We start from the raw sequence: 16,885 nt of genomic DNA, 5'->3' as shown, positions 1-16,885 counted from the left end.
GATTCAGTGGCTGGTTTTCAGATCGCTTTGTCCTGGTAATCTCTTGTGATTAAATCCCATTTGTAGCTTTTCAGGCATCAGTTTGTGCAACCACTGCCACGGAGCTGCCACAGCCAGCCCTGACTGGCAGGTCGCAGCCACACGATCCCAAGTCTCAAGACATTCCAGAAAGCTGATGGGGGAACTAAGCACTGACCGGGACCGTGGGACCAGCTTCATCAAGTGTTCATGGGAAAGGCATCAGTAACTTGGGTGCCTGGATCAGTTTCCATTCCTCGTGGAAAAGACATAGTGCAAGTAATTCAGTGGGCACTATCAAGGGATGAATGGGTACTTAGCAAAGTTCCTTTGGTCAAGATAGGTTTCTAGCTGGATGGTGAGAAGTAGGAAATACATGTGATGATCCCTGAGACACCCCCATTCTCGGGCTGTGCTCTGCCTAGTACACGCCTTTACTGCTTGGCGGTTCCTGTTGGTACCAACGTTATTCACTTGTTTGTCACCATAAGCAGCAAACGCTTGCTGGCTAGTCTACAACTGACAGAAAACGGAATAAATCAACCAAAACAGCAAAACCTACTGGCATGAGAAGAGTGAGGGGAGAGAAAGCAAGCAGCAGTGTGCTCTACTGCATGCCGCGGTTCACACACTGGTGCTTCCAAGCAAGAGCAGCTACTCAATCTGAGCTTGGAGACCTGAGCTCCAGGAGAAGGACCCCAGGACAGCGAGACAGCGAGCAGCATGACCCTGCCCCCGGCCTCCTTTCTGATGGCCTGAAAACACCATCTGGCGGGTTTAAGTGCCACAGGAGGAGCAGCTCTCTGTCCCATGCATCCCACCCTTACCTTAAAAGGCACTGAGGATTTATAGGAGTCAGGCACTTCCCAGCTCAGCAACACAGACGTTTTCATGACGGCATTGACGCGGAAGTTCTTAGCAAACACTGAAATGAAAAACAAGATCTATGAGCACCGTAAGGCCAAGTCAGGAGGGAGCCAGGCAGCAGCTCAGCTCCAAGTCTCTCTTTGTCTAACTCAGCAGCAGAGGTCAGAGAGTTCAGCTACAGCAGAGAAGTGAGAGATGAGGAGAAGAGAGCAGCAGCCTTTTACCAAGTCGCCAGTCTCCAGTGGAGTTTCCCTTTTTGACTATACTTTCCAGCATCACAGAAAGGGAGTTGTAGGCTGAGCTGTAGCCTTCCTCTCTCTCTCCCCCTCCACTCACACTCTCTTGGCCCTTTGCTATGATCAAAGAACAGCAGTGCTCAGGTATTGGAGCTGCAGATGATCCTACCCAGCCGTCCGCTCCAGTTCAAGCAAGAGTCTTTCATGTACAGATAAAACAGCAAAGCATGCCTGTGAAGCGACAAAGGCAATTAAGCTACCACCAACACCCCTCCAACTGGCAACTTTAAGGAAACCTTCTTTTAGCCTCCCCTCACAGAACTAGTTTTACACTAGGGAGCCACATAATACCTGTTCTCATTAGCCACAGCAAAGGAGAGTGGAGCCTCAGGTGCCAAAGCAAAGGTCCCTGTCCTGGAGCCAGAGCTTGCTGGTGGGGCTTGTCAGAGATGCACTTACCTTGCTCAACAGGCATGGTCCGGGACTGGATGCTGGGGCTGAGCGGCCCAACTCCCTTATTGGTGCGGGCCCTCACTTTGATGTCGTAAGTGGTATCAGGCTTCAAATTGGTCAAAGTGATACTTGTGTCCTTGGTGACGTTAACCAGGTCCTGCTGGCTATTGATGTCCCTATACACCACTGTGTAGTTGACGATCCTGCCGTTTCTCTCTGCTAAGACTGGGGGTTCCCATGCGACCTCTGTGGTGGAAGTGGTGAGACCCACCACGCGCAGGTTCTGCGGGAAGCCGCTTGGCACATCTTCTGCAGTAGTGATCTCCTTCTCAAATTCCTCTCCTGGACCAGCTCTGTTCTTGGCAGACAGCTTGAACAGGTATGTGGCCCCCTTGTGCAGGTTCGTCACAGTGTAGTGATGATCTCTCTTCCCAAAGTCTATCGTGTTCATCTTCTCTTCATCAAGACGTCTGTACTGCAGCCGGTAACCCAGCAGCTCCCCTACCATCTCCTTGGGTGGGTGCCACTGGATGAGGGCTGTGTTCATGGCTGTCGTGCTAATCATCATGGTGGGCTTCCCCGGGACTGCAACATAAACACACAATGACCATCTATAGCCTGGGAGGAGGGAGCGGAAGGACAGCTTCCGTGCTGCTCAGTCCATGAGGACTGAGGAAAGTGGGAGAGCTCAGACAACAGGGTGAAGAGGATGACAGACAACTCACATGGATAGAGGCAGACTGACCCTAATCCAGTGGCGAGGGAAGTTGGAATCAGCCAGTTCTTGGCTGCCATTTTCCCAAGTTCTGCCATCTAAACAGGCAGTAAATTCAGCTATATCCAGCCCCAAAATTCACACCCTGTTACAGGAAAAGTTTAAGGTACCTCAGTGCATCACATTTATCTCAGAGATGATCTGAATCCTGTCCTCCCAATCAGCGTTCTTCAGACAATTCAGCTAGCGCATACCACCAGGCCACTCTGGCCCTGACGCACTGAATGACCACAGACACACAGAAGCCCACAGAAGTCTGTCTGGAGGCAGACAAATTTCATCCCGAGACCTTGCAATTTTACCATCTGCAGAGGCAGCAAGCAGAGCTGGGTGGGCTGTTTGCAATCAGAGTGCATTTTGGTTTAGCTGATGAGCAGATTCATGATGTCAGTGTCGATGTGAGAGGTGAACACAAGCGTTCCACGGGATTTTTGCTTATGCTGCACAAGTCAAAGGGTGTTGCCGTCACAAGTTAGAAACTGATGGCTTTAAACTGATGGTTTAATACCTTGATCTCCTTCAGTTAAAAAAGGATGCGTCTTCACTTCACACCAGCTCAGATTGTAAAAAAGTCAACTGATAGGGAAGATACTCAGAATGAAAGGCATGGGGCCACTGATACAAAAAAGCAAATGGCATCGTAGCCAAAAATAGCTAAATACCTTTGCACAGTTTTGAAATGTCTTAGACCACAGATGAGCATAAGAGAAAACATAACGGACAGAATTATGCCCCAATTTTGCCATCAGAGGGCGATACCAACACTCCCCTTTGAGGTCAAGCCTGCAGATGAGCCAGTACAAAGGCAGCTCTGGGGGTGGTTTTGTAGGTATTTAAGGGACACAATTAAATTTCCACTGCCAATACCTTCCTCCCTGCACTCATAATACAATGTCTAACAGCAGCTAGTGTTAAGGGACAGATTATTTTCAAAGCTGATTCAAAATATTAACTTTAAATGTGCATCATAACATGGGAAGACCCACTGTGGTTTACGGTACAACACCAGGATGTTTAGGAAGCTTTTCCTGTTTATGGGACAGCTGTAGCAATTTGATGAACAGAGCATACATCATTGCGAGGCACAAGGGAGACAGCATTTGAGACTGTGACAGTGGAAACTACCTCTGGAGCTCCCCATATGCAGCACAGAGGAGACGGCAAGCTGTTCCTTGCTGAAAAGCACCAGGAACAAATGCTCTCAGTTTACACAAGCTGCATTCCCATAATAACAACTGACAAACACTGTTCCTACGTCTGTTGTGAGAAGCTGCAGGATTATCATTTGTAGGACAGGTCTAGTGGGTGGAAAATCGAGGACAAGACAACGATAACTAATCGGTGCCAGCTCCAAAGACAACTTTGACCACATCCAGAGTAAGCACCTGATGAACTCCCGGGTACCCCACTCCTGGCCGAGGCTCCTGCGTTGCACTAGGCATAGGGTACGAATATCTACTGAGATAGCAGAACCAGACTGGCTGAGATCACCAGGATCTAGTAGTTGTATCGTGTCTGCAGCACTTCTATGGCAGGACTTGTTGCATTCCAGATTTTACCATGGCTCTAGGAGCAGCCAGGCTCAGCTAAGTACGCCTGGGGAGGCAGCAGGAACAGCAGCCGGGAGGGAGCTTAGAAGTGCCTCCGAGGGACCCTCCAGCGCCAGGAGGGCCATCCCAGGCAGTACTACAGTCACATAGGAAGCAAGAAATGGCACTCACTTAACCCTGCCGCACCAGGAAACAACGTGAGGAAAGGCCTTGACTCCAAAGCTGAGGGAAGGCCTGGGCTTGCAGGCTTCCTCTTCCCAGGTCTGTGGACTACGCAGATGAGCTCAGACCAAAGAGTTTTATTGCTCTCTCATGGGCCCTGGCAGTGCCTGTCCATCTCTTAGCTGCACTTTGCTCAGGTGATCCAGTGGCAAAAGCCTGTAAATAACGGCTGGAGACCACAAGAGTATATACCTCTGCAGCACCTCCAACCTCATCGCTTCCTCGGCCATACTCCCCATGCACTTCTCGGGAGCTTTTACCACCATCCCTAAGAGGCTGCAGCGTCCGCTCCCCACACTCACCTGCCCCCGTGGTGGTGATGACCTTCGGCTTGCTGCGGGCACCATCTCCTTTGGTGGTGTAGGCAGCGACAGTGACCGAGTAGGTGGTTTCTGGCAGCAGGCCTCCAATGACCGTCTCCTGGGAGCACATCCACGAGGCGGAGAGGAGGCAAACGAGAACAGCAAACAGCCATTACCACAGTGAGCAAAAGAAGGGCACTGGGGTCAACGTCTCCAAAGCAACACACTGGCACACTGGCTCACACTCATGCATCACACCCAGCCTCACAGGTCTCGCCAAGCTGGCTCTCATGCAGAGCGAGCAAACAACAACCACCGTTGTTCCAACATTCGCCTAATTGCAACCCCTGCCTCTAACGCTTGGCCTTGCAGGGGACCCACCAACAATGTGTGTCAGCAGCTCTTGCCAGGCTGGCTGGGATGGGACACTGCCACCCCAGGAGCCCCCACGCTCCTTCAGCCTGCACACTGCTGAGGGGGAGGAGATCTGCCCTGGAGATAGTCCTGTGTGAGGCCAGAGCCACCCTGCACAGAAAGCCTAAGAGTAAGGACCGCGGCACAGTCAGAGCTGTGAACTGGAGCAAAAGCCAGTTCAGCTGGTTGCGGAAACCTCTCGAGGGCTAATTTGGGAATTTTTAAAGCTTGGCCTGGAGCCGAGTCGACTCTTACAGCAGAGCCACTGGGAGTTCACGCTTCCCTCCCGGGAGCCTGCAGCTTGCTGCGGCAGCCACACGCAAGGCAAGGGTCCCAGCGGCAGGGCATCTGCAGGCATCACGGTGCTTTTCACCTTTCCCACCAGGCGCGGAGTCAAGGCCCAGGTCAGCACAAGGCATTGGCAAGACCTGGAGGGAAAACCCTGCGCTGTGGGAGGTCTGGGCAGGAGGGCCGCCCCGGCACGGAGCTAACACCCTTGCATGCCCTGACTTCCTCTGGGCAGGAGGAGGGCATAGCTCCTCATTTAATCTGAGATCAAAGCAAGGAGGAGCCTTGCTCCTCCCTCCTGGCAACATGACTCCTGCTGAGCCCCAGCTGGCCAGGCCTGCCCAGGACATGAGCGCAGGGTGCAGAGCGGCTCCCAGCATCTCTCTGCGGGTAGGGGCAGCTACCCGATAAGTGTGCTCATCTGTCTCACGTGTGCGCTCTGACAGGGAATGGAGCCATTAGCACTAATAATCTCTTGGGCCAGGAAGCAAGAGACAGGGCACTGACGCTGGAAAAGTGACAGGGAAAGCTGCTAGGAGGAGGCTCTGAGGGCTGCTAGGAGTGAGGGGACAGCAGGTAAATACAGATGAAACGCTTCTGCATGTTCACCCTTTAGGATAAGGACAAGAACACGGACAGTGCTGGACAGGAGAAGACCCGCGTGTGAGCTTGGATGGCTGAGGACAGGCAGCACTTTCAGAGGCTGCTTCTGGGGTTTGATATCTGCCCGGGACAGGTGGCACCCGCCAGCTGGGGAGGTGCGAGGGGTCCTCTGTCGTTGCTCTCCAGCACAGCCAGGCTCCCATCACTCGCTCACACAAACACCCACACCAGTAATGCTGCAGATTTCCAGTCGGTGCTGCTGGTTCAGGCTACCTGCCCAGGCTTACTCATCAAAAATCACCCTGTTACCATTGCGTAACCAGCTAGCCCAGAGAAAAATCAACAAGCACCAACAAGAACCCCGCCAAAATCACCGTGTGAACCAGAGTCCAATCCCACCTCCGCCCCTGCAGCAGATCTTGTGTGCGGGTGAGTGGACGCGCAGTCCGATCGGTGCCAATGGACCCGCAGGGGAAGCACTCACACAAAACCTGCAGACTCTGAACATCCCAAGAGAATTCACTCCTCCCAAATCCATGCAAAGAGAAATTCTCACGCAAAAGCATGCCACCGGGAGCAAAGCAAGCGAGCTGGGAGAGGGAAAAGAGACGAGGGATGGATGAAAGAAGGTCTGATTGCATAACGTAAACACAGTGCTGTCACGACAAAGCCACTCCGAGCGAGACTGCTCAGCATTAAAGCAGGAGGAGAAACGCATCATGCCGGGAAAGCTCACAGTAGGGCATGTAATTGAATTGCTGACTCTAAAAAGGTCATTTTCTAGTTTGTTCCTCCGAATTTATATTTCAAAATTATGTGGGAGAAATTGGATTTAACTGTTTAAATATGATTGTTTTCTTATTACTATCTATGTTTCAGCCAAAGGTCACGGTTGAGAGTGTAGGCTATTTTTCATGACTAGGATCAATGAGGTTTAAAGATTACGCATCTAATTTTACCGTGCAAAGTGGTGGGCCAACTACTGCAGAAGGTAGGATGCACCTCCTGAGTCGATCACTTGAGCCTGCCTAAAACTGCACTGCAACAAGCTGGAAATACAGATTATAGGAAATGTCAGTTGCTTTTCTGCATTTAGTAACAATCTAAATGTCAATTTTCTCTGGATTTACTGCTTGTGGAAGGCTCCACAATGTAACTCTCCAGCTTCATTAAGGGAGTCAAAGGGATGTTTTGACAGCACTATGTCTACAAAATTCACAAATCGATTTACCAAACCCCTCTTTTCCAACCTGGAATACACACACAAGTGGTACTTACATGGTCGACGGAGTCCTCAGCTCTCCACTGACGAGGGAGAAAGGAAGGAGGAGAGAAAAATGGAGACACAGAAATTTAAGGGGCAACATGTAGGAAGGGGGCGACAACGACAACAGCAGGGGTTAGCAGGACTGGGTGGGTGGGGGGGATTATAACACTTATGCACAGAAGGTCACTTGGCACAGGCTGTACCAAGGGAAGAAATGGGATACAGAGCAATTTTCTACATGCTGCTAGCCTGCGCAGTAGGTCTGAGATCATTCACACAAGCAGGGGCTAAGAGCTTCCCTCTCACACAGACGGAGAGGTCACCACCTGCTAACTTTGCAGTCCTTCCCCCATCTGGCTTTGTTCGCACTTTTCTACCTGTTCCACGAGCAAGAGCAAGAAGGGGAAAGCTTGCACAGACACGAGTCTGGTGCTGACACTGCTGGGCTGCCTATACGTGCTCAGCAACGGCGGCTGCCCCAGGCAGCATCTTCATTAGGTGCGCTCCACTGCTGCCCTGTGAGAAACAGCATTCACAACAGTTCGTGGCCTAATCTCTACTCTCTGTCCTAGCGCTCCTCCAGCCACCACCTCTGGCTGAGAACTGAGAACTTAACAATCCAGACCCAAAGAGGTTTGTCTGAACGGAAGCACTGATACGATATTTACAGAGCTTCTCTGTCCCATACCACGTGCGAGAAAGTGCTCTGGGAACCTCAGAAAACTGAGATGAAAGTGCCATCTCTTGGAAACACCGTGAAAGAGAGGCAGAGATCTTGTACAGAGCTACATGCTAAACTGTTCCACTCAAATGGTACTGCATTGCTTGGAACGAGGGTTACAAGTGGTGGATATACTGAGGAAATAGCTTCTCACTCCCAATTACACAACACCAAGACGACAAATGAGAGCGCTCATTTGGCAAGAGCAGCCCTGGCAAGTAAGAATTCTACACTAAAATTTTCCCAATAAAAGATCATGTGGGATGCCAGCCGCGGCAGCTCAGTTATGATGCTGGAGAGGGACTATGCTGTCTTCTGATCCCTGCTGAATGAATTTGGGGTTCTAATGCATCAAAACTGCACTGTGGTGGTGAGACTTCAGCAAAGCTTGGCTGCTACCATGCATGCCAGGAACACGGTTCTTTGTGGATGACGCACCAAGGGGAAGTTTGCAGAGATCAAAGCAAGCTCTCTCAGCCAAGGTGATGCATTACATCTCAGGTTACTAAACCTGCATGGAGGAAGCACTGGTCAATGGGTTCAAGCATAGAGATGAAAGTGCAAGTTAAGCATTACTGCTCCTGCCTCTCAGCGTGAGCTCTGGCATGCTTAGCTTCTGAGCCTGTGCTGCCAGCTGCGAGATGGTGCTCAGATACCAGCTTCCTCAGGACACTGTGAAGCCCAGCAAATGCTGGCAAAGTGCCTGGGAACCTGCAGATGCTGTGGAAGCACTGAATAATATTAAAGCTACAAGTTGCCTTTGTACCCAAGCAACTTGAGGTGGCTTTCACAGGCTGGACATTATCACAGCGGCTAAGTACTCTCCTCAGCAGTAAAATACATGGCACGTCTTCAAAATATTTACTATTTTAACCTCTAAATTCAGAGAGAATCAACTATTGCAGGAATGTTTTTTATTATAGTTCACTTATATAGATTATATAGTTCACTTACATAGTTCACTTATATAGATTTTATTATAGTCCACTTATTTGATGCCATTAGAATGCTGTAGAATTAGCCCCCTAAACTATCTTAAAATCTAATTTTAGTGAAGAGGTCAAGTTGTCCCTAGAGTCTTCATAAAGCCAAGGCCCTGACTAAGTATTGTGGTCACTACCTCTTAACACACACTTGGGTGTTATCTCCAGTGCTGTGCGCTCAGCTCAACCCCCATCATTGCCTTCTCCCCAGTTCACGTCCTTCCTGCACCAGCCAGCCCACGCTGTGGTCAACAGTCGTGCACTCTGCCCTGCTGATCTAAAGCCTGACAAAAGTTTCACTACAGAAAGGATAATGGGCGTGGCAGCATTTTCTTCCAGGAGTGCACTTCCACTTCCTTGCCACATCCCAGGTGGGTGGGGGCCATGTGGACAGCACCACCCCAAACGTTGTGCAAGCTGCCCAGACAATGACAACGGGCAGCTGCAGAAGCAGAAGCTGATATCTCGCTGTAACGAACAGCTAAGCAGTTCTGGGCTCAGGAGGCTAGTGCATCTGGCATCCTCTCGCACCATGGTAGGGCGTTTATCATCCACTAGGATTTTAGTGCACGTTTAATGTTCAGACTACATTTGCTCTTATGTCTTCAGTAGACTTGAATCTTGTATCAGATTAGGGTGCAAAGAAACCCCTTGAGATCTCTGTATCTCAGCGGTAGGAATCACAGTGAAAAGATTTCCTTCCTAAACTAGCTCAAACGCTTCGTAAGTGTTTAAGGTTGGTCAGTAAGATAAATTGATCTGAAAAGCCCAGTAGCTGCCATAAAAAGAATTCAGACAGTGCTGTGTGCATGAGGCAAGATGGCACAGGGAAGTGCTAAAGCTAACAGAGTATATTTATGGCAGCTGCAATGCCTTTACAACGCTTCATTTTACACCTCAACACTGCACAGTGTAGTCATGTCTCACCAAGGAATGGCTGTTTTCCCTGACCACAGCTCTTGCAAAAGACAGACTCAAGCCCTCCCAAACAGCCCCAGCTGTGGAAACTGGATTTGGGGGTTTTCTTGGGGGGTCCTTTTCCTCTCTGCTCCAGTGACTATGGAGCAGCAGTAACTCCAGATACACGTACAGTGCTCTCAGCTTGTGGGATGCAGACACGTTTGAGGGCCCCAGAACTTTACTTTCATCCATTACTGAAACACCTCTTGGCTGATGCCTTTTGGTTTTGTTCCGTCCGTTAAGCGAGGTGCATCTCACCTCCACACCAAGCTCTGACTTAAGTGAGTATGTGCAGGAGGAATCGTTCCAAGCGGGATTCAGGTGAAATCTCTGACTATCACCCAGCAAAGAGGGAGGCTGTAAATTCCTGTCTGTTTCTACGCTTAGGGTGGGCAGAGAACAGGGGTCTCTGCTTCCCCTCTCTTCTTTGATCTCAATCCAACAGCTTCAAGTGTTTGCTGCTAATCCTCCCTGCTCTTCTGGAGCAAGCTGATGGGGACGTGCATTCAAATAATCTGCACGCTGGATGGAGAAATGCTGGCTGCAAAGACCACACAGCCTTCCCGTGAGCCTGAAGCCCTTCTCGCGGGCAGCACACCTCTCCACTTCCACAGTTCAGTGTGCAGAGCAGAAGAAGCAGGAGTCTCTGCTCCATGCAGCATGACCTTCTTGTGCTGCACAGCAAGACTCACCCACGGTTCCCAGACTGATGCGCATGGCTGGCTCCTCGACAGATAGGCCAGACAGTCGAGGGCAGGAGCAGTTGCTTAGGCCACATGGCAACGGGAGGAGGAGGCCCTGACATCCCTTTCTGGGCCAAGGACCAGCATGCTGGGAGCAGGACAGAATAGGCCACCAGATCCTGCACCAGGGAGCAGAATCTAGCTCCCTGTCTCCCGCAAGAGCAGACGAGAGCCGCGCTTGCACAGGAACCCAAACAGCAAGGCCTGTCCTCCCCCAGCCTGGCTGTCTCCTTTGCACCCAGCGCTCCAGACTTGGCACTGCTGCCCAGTGCTGCTCAGCGCTGAGCTCTGCAGGGCACTTTGGATTGCTGTGTGGGGAAGGGGTGGAGGGGATCAAGCTGACTGCTGTTGGATACACCCTGGGGCTCCCTGGCATGACGGAGAGCAAGGGAGAGCAGGCGAGCCCCTGCTGTCCCCCGTGGCATCCCGTTGCCCTGCTCCCTTGGGGCTGGCTAGCACTCGTACGAGAGATGAGGCTGAGAGACAGCGCTGGCCGCCTCTGTTCCTTTCACAGGGTCTGTGAGTGCCAGGACCCTGCACTGCCAATGGCAAGAGAGAAAGGAGACCCGTGAACCCTCTGCTATTACCCTCCACCAGCAGGGACCGCAGGAGGTGCTGTGGGTATCTGACGCACCTCCGCAGCATCCCCACTGGTGGTCCTTCTGGGCGCTCCGCTGCACCGTGCAGGAGTCGCATTCACTTTTCCGTCAGTCTGTCGGTAGGAGGTGAGAGCTCAGGCTGGAAAGTACAGAGGAGCCTGATGAAGGTAATCAGTCACAGGCACAGCCACGGAGAGGAGGGAGAGGCCTCAGCTCCACAGCAGGACCTTCCTAACAACCGATTATTCTCCCCAGACAGGAGGCTGCAAATAAAATGTGATCTCTCCAGCACCAAGGTCCCCATATCACTGCTGATGTTTTAGTCCTTTCTGCTCAAATGGTTTTAAAACCTTAGAAACTGTATTATCTGCATAGCTAACATCTCCATTCCCTTTTCTTCTTCCTTTCATCTTCGTTTACTCTCTGTATATTTCTCATCTTCAATGAGCAAAAATCACAAGTCAGCTTTAATACCAGAGTCTTCATAACCATCTGCAGGAAACAGATTATGTGGTACATACCTACTCAAAATCAGCAGACAGCCCGCCTGGGCAGGAGGAGGGGCTCTGCCTACATGCCTGGAGAAGAATTTCTGCTCTGACCCCGGATTTTCAATCAGTTTAATTCTCTCCTTGTGCACCAGTATTAATGTTTATGAATGTTTACGGGTGCTGAACAGGACTGATGGGGCTATATTCTGGCTATCTCCATCCTGTGACCTTCAGGGACAGGAGCTCCAGTGAATCTTTTTGATTTCTTCCACAGAAAATTACTCTTCCCAGACTACTTGTTAAAGTTTGATCTGGCTGTTTGCAAAGACACACACTGCTGTACTGAGAGATGGCACCTCTCACAGGGTCCTTCAGCTTGCGGAGCACAGGCATTTCATCACAAGCAGAGGTCATGCCTGGCTTCTCACTCTTTGGGGAAATAAAGATCTCTTCTGCCAAGTTAGTGAAACCTCTTCCCTGCAGGGTCATCATTAGTTTATCCCAAGAGTGACATGACTCCTTCAGAGTAGTCACTCCTCTACAACGATCTTATGGCCTTTACTTCCATCCAGGAATTACAGTGGATGAGCTCAGCATGATGCATGTCAGGGGGAAAAAAAAAAAAAGGACAGGAATCAAGAACTTTCCCACATAAATCCACCAAATACGAAAGACTGGCAAGCGCTCTGACAGGCCAGGAAACTTCAGGCAACTTGCCTGCTTGAACACAACTGCACACATTCAAAATAATGTAAAATCCAATGCTTCCTGGAAAGTTTCTGGCTCTGGTATCCTCATTCCTGCACATTAGCATGGGGTTTCTCTCTCTGAAATGTACTGGGTAAGGAATGAAAGCAGAACCGGCTGGGCAAGCACAAAATATTTGAAAACACCAACAAGAACAACATTGCCAACTTCGCCCCCCTACACTTGGGACCAACCTATTAACTCCAAATTTCAGCTAAAGAACACAGCATCAATTGTTCAAACAACATGGAAGATTATATCCTCCTGGAATAAGAAAAGGGCAGTAAGTAGCTCTTCTAATGGTTAAAATGAAGCGACATCTGACACATCAACAGAGATGTGCCCAGATAACACTGCAAGGACCCTCAAAGCATTTTCTCTCTTTAAAGTTTTCCCCTTCCACATTATTACTGAGTTTTAGCCTTCAGAATATGAATGGGGAGTAAAGCTGCCTCTGTGCACTGCACTCCCCACTGGCAAACGTATAAATGATTCACAGCTGCGTTCAGGAGACCGATCAATTAATCGTTGCAGCTCTCCAGTATTTATATTGGGCATCATTCAAGCAGGCCAGCTCTGAATCGATTACTCGTTGCTTCCAACACCAGCAGATCCTGTACTTCATTTATACGATTATCTTTGTTGAGAACAGCACGGGTCATCCAGGACGAAGGACCCTTGCTCCAAATAAGAGTTTTATCTCATCAAAGAAGTGGCACCAAAAACTTCTCTTGACCCTGGGAAAGTCACTCAAGAAGAGGCAACTACCCTTTTCTGGGCTGAGCAGAGCCCATAAACCTGCCTGGAGCACCGTGTGGGAGCAGGGCTCAGCTCACGGCCCGCGAGGTATCCAGGAGAGCGCACAAAGTATGAGCACGGTGGGGTGGTATCGGGATCGCAGAGGGGAAAGTCATTTACCGGCAGCATGGACCTGCACCCTACATCTTTTTTGTTTGTTTTTTCCTAGACTCAGATGGCTTCACCCGCAGTTGGGCTCTGAGAGGTAAAAGCAAGGTCAAGTCTTTGCCTTGCAAAAGCAGAGCTAAGAACAGGCTTTGTCGAGCCACGAGAAGGCCATCCTGCCTGAAGAGCTGCAGCAGCGCCCGGCACCGGCCCCCCAAAGGCAGACAGCCTCCCGCGCCCCCCGCAAACAGGCGGCACCCCGTGGGCTCCGCCGCACAACAGGCTTCGCCCTCAACGCAGCCAGCAGCAAGAAGGAAGCAGACACAAAACTGCTTCTTTAAAACTCTCCAAAGGGTTATAACCTGCCTGGCAAAACACAAGGAGAAGGCGCCAGGTCCCACTCCCTCCTGACAGGCATGCCAGGAGCCCCAAAGAGACATCCCTGCCGGGCGAGGGCCCGCTCCCCCTGCGCTCTGCAAGGGATGGGGCAGCTGGGGAGGAGTACACGTGCGAGAAGGGGTAAGAGGAACATCATCCGACATTATCACCTTTCCTACGGCAATCCTTTCCTGACTAAATTTTCTGCCAGTTTGTAAGCCACACTGTTGTTTGGGGATAAACGGTCCCCTTTGCTCAGGCAGGGCCTTCGCTGTGTCCCACGCTCCTCCGAGCCCCGGTGGAGCCGCAAGGGGCAGAAGAGAAAGACTTGGAGCAGCCAGCCCAGCCCTCGGTGGAGAGGGAACCCGCCATGCCCGCGGCCCCCTCGCTGTACCTGCGCTTCCGACAGCATGACGTCCTTGATCACGGGCTGCCCTCTAGGCTCGTTGTTCTCCAGCTTCACGTACGTGACCTGGTATCCCCGGATCTGCCCGTGCTGCTTGTTGGAGATGGGCAGCTTCCAGCTGACCCGGATGGCAGTCGAATTCACAGACTCTACCTCCACCTTTCGCGGTGGGGCACTGGGCACTGTAACACACATGGGACGAACACTTAACAGCAGGCACCACGTGACCGCTGCCAGCTAATTCTCGCTCCTTCGCTACCTTCCCCTCACCGCACTGCGAGGATGGCCCTGCCAGCCAGCACAAGTTCCCTCTGCCTGCCTGGAAGGTCATACTGCAGTTTCCAGTGGGACCGTACTCCTGACCCTTTCCCAGCATCCAAGCACTGCTGTACTCTCAACGGGAGAGAACAGGGCTGTATAATACACAGGAGCACCCTGGCTAAGAGCGGCTGTGCTGGGGCAGACCCGAGGTCCATCTCGCCCTCTCTCTTGCCTCCAGCAACGGAGAGCGGCAGGAGAGCGAGGAGGAATATAAGAGTAGCAATATAATAGGAATACAGGAATATAATATGGCAAGCGGGTAGGGTACTCTCCACATGTACTCTCCCAGCCTCCAGCCGCTTACAGCTCAGGATGTCCCTCTCTGCGCCCCATCACTGCACAGCACCTCCTGCCAGCTCATCCTTGTCCACCCACCCTGCTTAAACACAGGCCAGCAGCCCCAGGTAGCGCAACGGGGTGCCGAGCCTGCCTCGCAGCAAGCCCTGCGTACCTGCCTCCAGCCGGAGCGCGCACCCGCGCTTCCACTGTGACAGCAAGAGGTTAATGAGGGGGAAAAGCACCATCCTAAAACAATAACCCAGAGCTCCGAGACAACAGTCACTGAACTCAGCCAGATAAAGGGGCCTGTGGGGATTGTGACAGCTCTGGGGACTGTATTTCATGCACGGCTAGCTGAATGCTTTTTGATAATAAAATGAAAAATTATGCTGCCCTGAAAATATCAATTTTCTTGCAAGGTGAGGCCCGTTTAAAAATGTATTTATACCCTCTTTACCATTTGGAAAAATTACATCCTTATTACTTTTTGCTCTTGCATTGACTGTGACAAAAATGTCAAGGCTAAAAAATTAGCCTCTCCGTTACTCCTGGAAAGCGCTCCCTGCAGAGGTATGATACTGCTGCCATGCAGGTGCCAAGTACGTGAGTGAAGGACCGGGGCTCCATTCTAGCACCGTTAGTGCGGGTCCCCCTGCCACTCTCCACTGCCACTTTCCACTGGGAAAAATCCAGGGGTTTGGAAGCCCCATGTGCCCTAATTCTCAGCACAGCAAGAAATAATCAGGATTAGATAATTAGGGATGGATAGCTGACATGCAGACATAATGAATATTGCTGTTTCAACCAACTAGATGGGAAGAAACAGCTACCCAGCAGGTAAGCACAGTTTTTACGCCGCAGGGCAATTCATTATTTTCCCCAGATGTCCTTCTTAATTGTAGATAATTAAATAAAATGTAGAAAGGAGGAATGGAGCATTTTAGCACTGTGAGGCCAGCTCAAGGTATAAGAATGGAGGGGGCCGCGCTTGAATAGTTACCACCTTCTGGCTGGAGCAGCCTACGCTGTAATCCAATTCACTTAGTGCAGTGACCTTGGACAAGCCATAGGGCTTTCCTGCCCTAGCAAAACACCTGCCCACACACACTAATGGGAGTCTGAGCAAAAAGCACGATCCTCCCCGAGAACCAGACAGACCCTCCTGTCAAGCTCCGCTGGCAAGAGACTGTGGGAGGCCTCGGCAGGACCCAGTGCCAGGAGGTTGCAGGGACATTAAAAGATGCAAACACGAGCAGCCCTGACCACAGTGTTTCCAGGAGCGCTATGCTACTGTGACAGGGGGAATTATCCCGTTATGGGGGGTATGTGCTGCATCTGAGACCCAAGAGGGAAAGTTCAATTTGCTTTCAGACCACAGTTCAGCATTTCTTATTCCTTCCTCATGGATGTCTACCAAGCATCAGCATCTTGGAGGGATATGAAATCGCTTCTGACAGCTGAGCTGGAATGTCCAACTGTGGTGCCCTAAAACTAACCGAGAGAGCTTGCTGCGACATTTCTAGGGTAGCAGCTTCCCCTGGGCTATAACTCTGCTGAACGAGAACTGAAGCAAACAATACAGGCAGCAGGACACGCACAGATGTGTTCCCAAGGCCAGGAACATAGTCAGTGAGCATTCCCAGACACCACTTCCAGAACCATGGAGACATGGGGGACAGCGGCAGCCCATTTAGTGAAACTGCAACATGTCTGGTTTCAATTTGCTACGCTGACTGGGCAATTCAGAGACTGTCCTTTCTTTGCCTGGATGCCACATCGCTTTCTCCTCCCATTAAAATCCGCAGCTTCTGAGGTCAGCATGAAGCCATGGAAGTTCCTACTGTCACCCTGAGCTCTGGCACTTTCAAAGGAGACAGCTTAAGTCATGATGACATAACTGACAGCCCCGCTAATACAAAGCAATTTCTCTTTAAAGCTGTCGTATCCAGTAAAGTCTTCTGTACATGCGATATTCTGACTCTTGAGTGGAAGAACAGATTTATATAAGCTGTGGCTTGCCTGGAAGCCAGGGCGGGAAGCAGCTTTCCTGAGATATCCACAAGTTTCAGATGGGTTTCATTTCCCCTCTTCAGTTTGCTGGATTTCAGGTCAACAAGTAAACTTTAAGTCCTGATCTCAATGCGGGAGGAGCTTTTGGCTGGGAGAATTCCCATCACCTTCAGTAAAAGGGAAACTACCCCCACAAAACACCAGAAAGCCAGAACAACAAAGCACTGTAGTGTCTCCTCATGCACGCAGGAAGCACTGCTCACACATGCAGGACTCTGGCGGGCCCACGCAGAGGAATCTGACCCAGGGCCTCTAGGCAAGACATCACATCAGAGCAAGGGCCACCAGA

The 16,885-nt window shown here is 50.9% G+C and overlaps 1 protein-coding gene across 24 annotated transcripts in view; it reads right to left on the bottom strand.

The window, feature by feature from the left end:
- The window catches only part of PTPRF (protein tyrosine phosphatase receptor type F), a 399,448-nt gene that overhangs the window by 51,248 nt on the left and 331,315 nt on the right, over positions 1 to 16,885 (bottom strand). For 11 of the 24 annotated variants that reach the window (XM_068952831.1, XM_068952832.1, XM_068952839.1 and 8 more), the window contains 5 exons: positions 13,915 to 14,108; positions 7,007 to 7,033; positions 4,424 to 4,541; positions 1,581 to 2,159; positions 846 to 943 (listed from right to left, as the gene is read on the bottom strand). In XM_068952831.1, the coding sequence (XP_068808932.1) occupies positions 846 to 943; positions 1,581 to 2,159; positions 4,424 to 4,541; positions 7,007 to 7,033; positions 13,915 to 14,108 (1,016 nt within the window). The remainder of the gene's footprint in view (positions 1 to 845; positions 944 to 1,580; positions 2,160 to 4,423; positions 4,542 to 7,006; positions 7,034 to 13,914; positions 14,109 to 16,885) is intronic. The other 13 variants (XM_068952835.1, XM_068952840.1, XM_068952837.1 and 10 more) reach the window with 3 other exon arrangements.

This window comes from Struthio camelus, chromosome 8, assembly GCF_040807025.1.
Source record: "Struthio camelus isolate bStrCam1 chromosome 8, bStrCam1.hap1, whole genome shotgun sequence".
Taxonomy (NCBI): domain Eukaryota; kingdom Metazoa; phylum Chordata; class Aves; order Struthioniformes; family Struthionidae; genus Struthio; species Struthio camelus.
The sequence above is the reverse complement of the archived record's forward strand: the minus strand, read 5'-3'. Positions and strand labels throughout refer to the sequence as shown.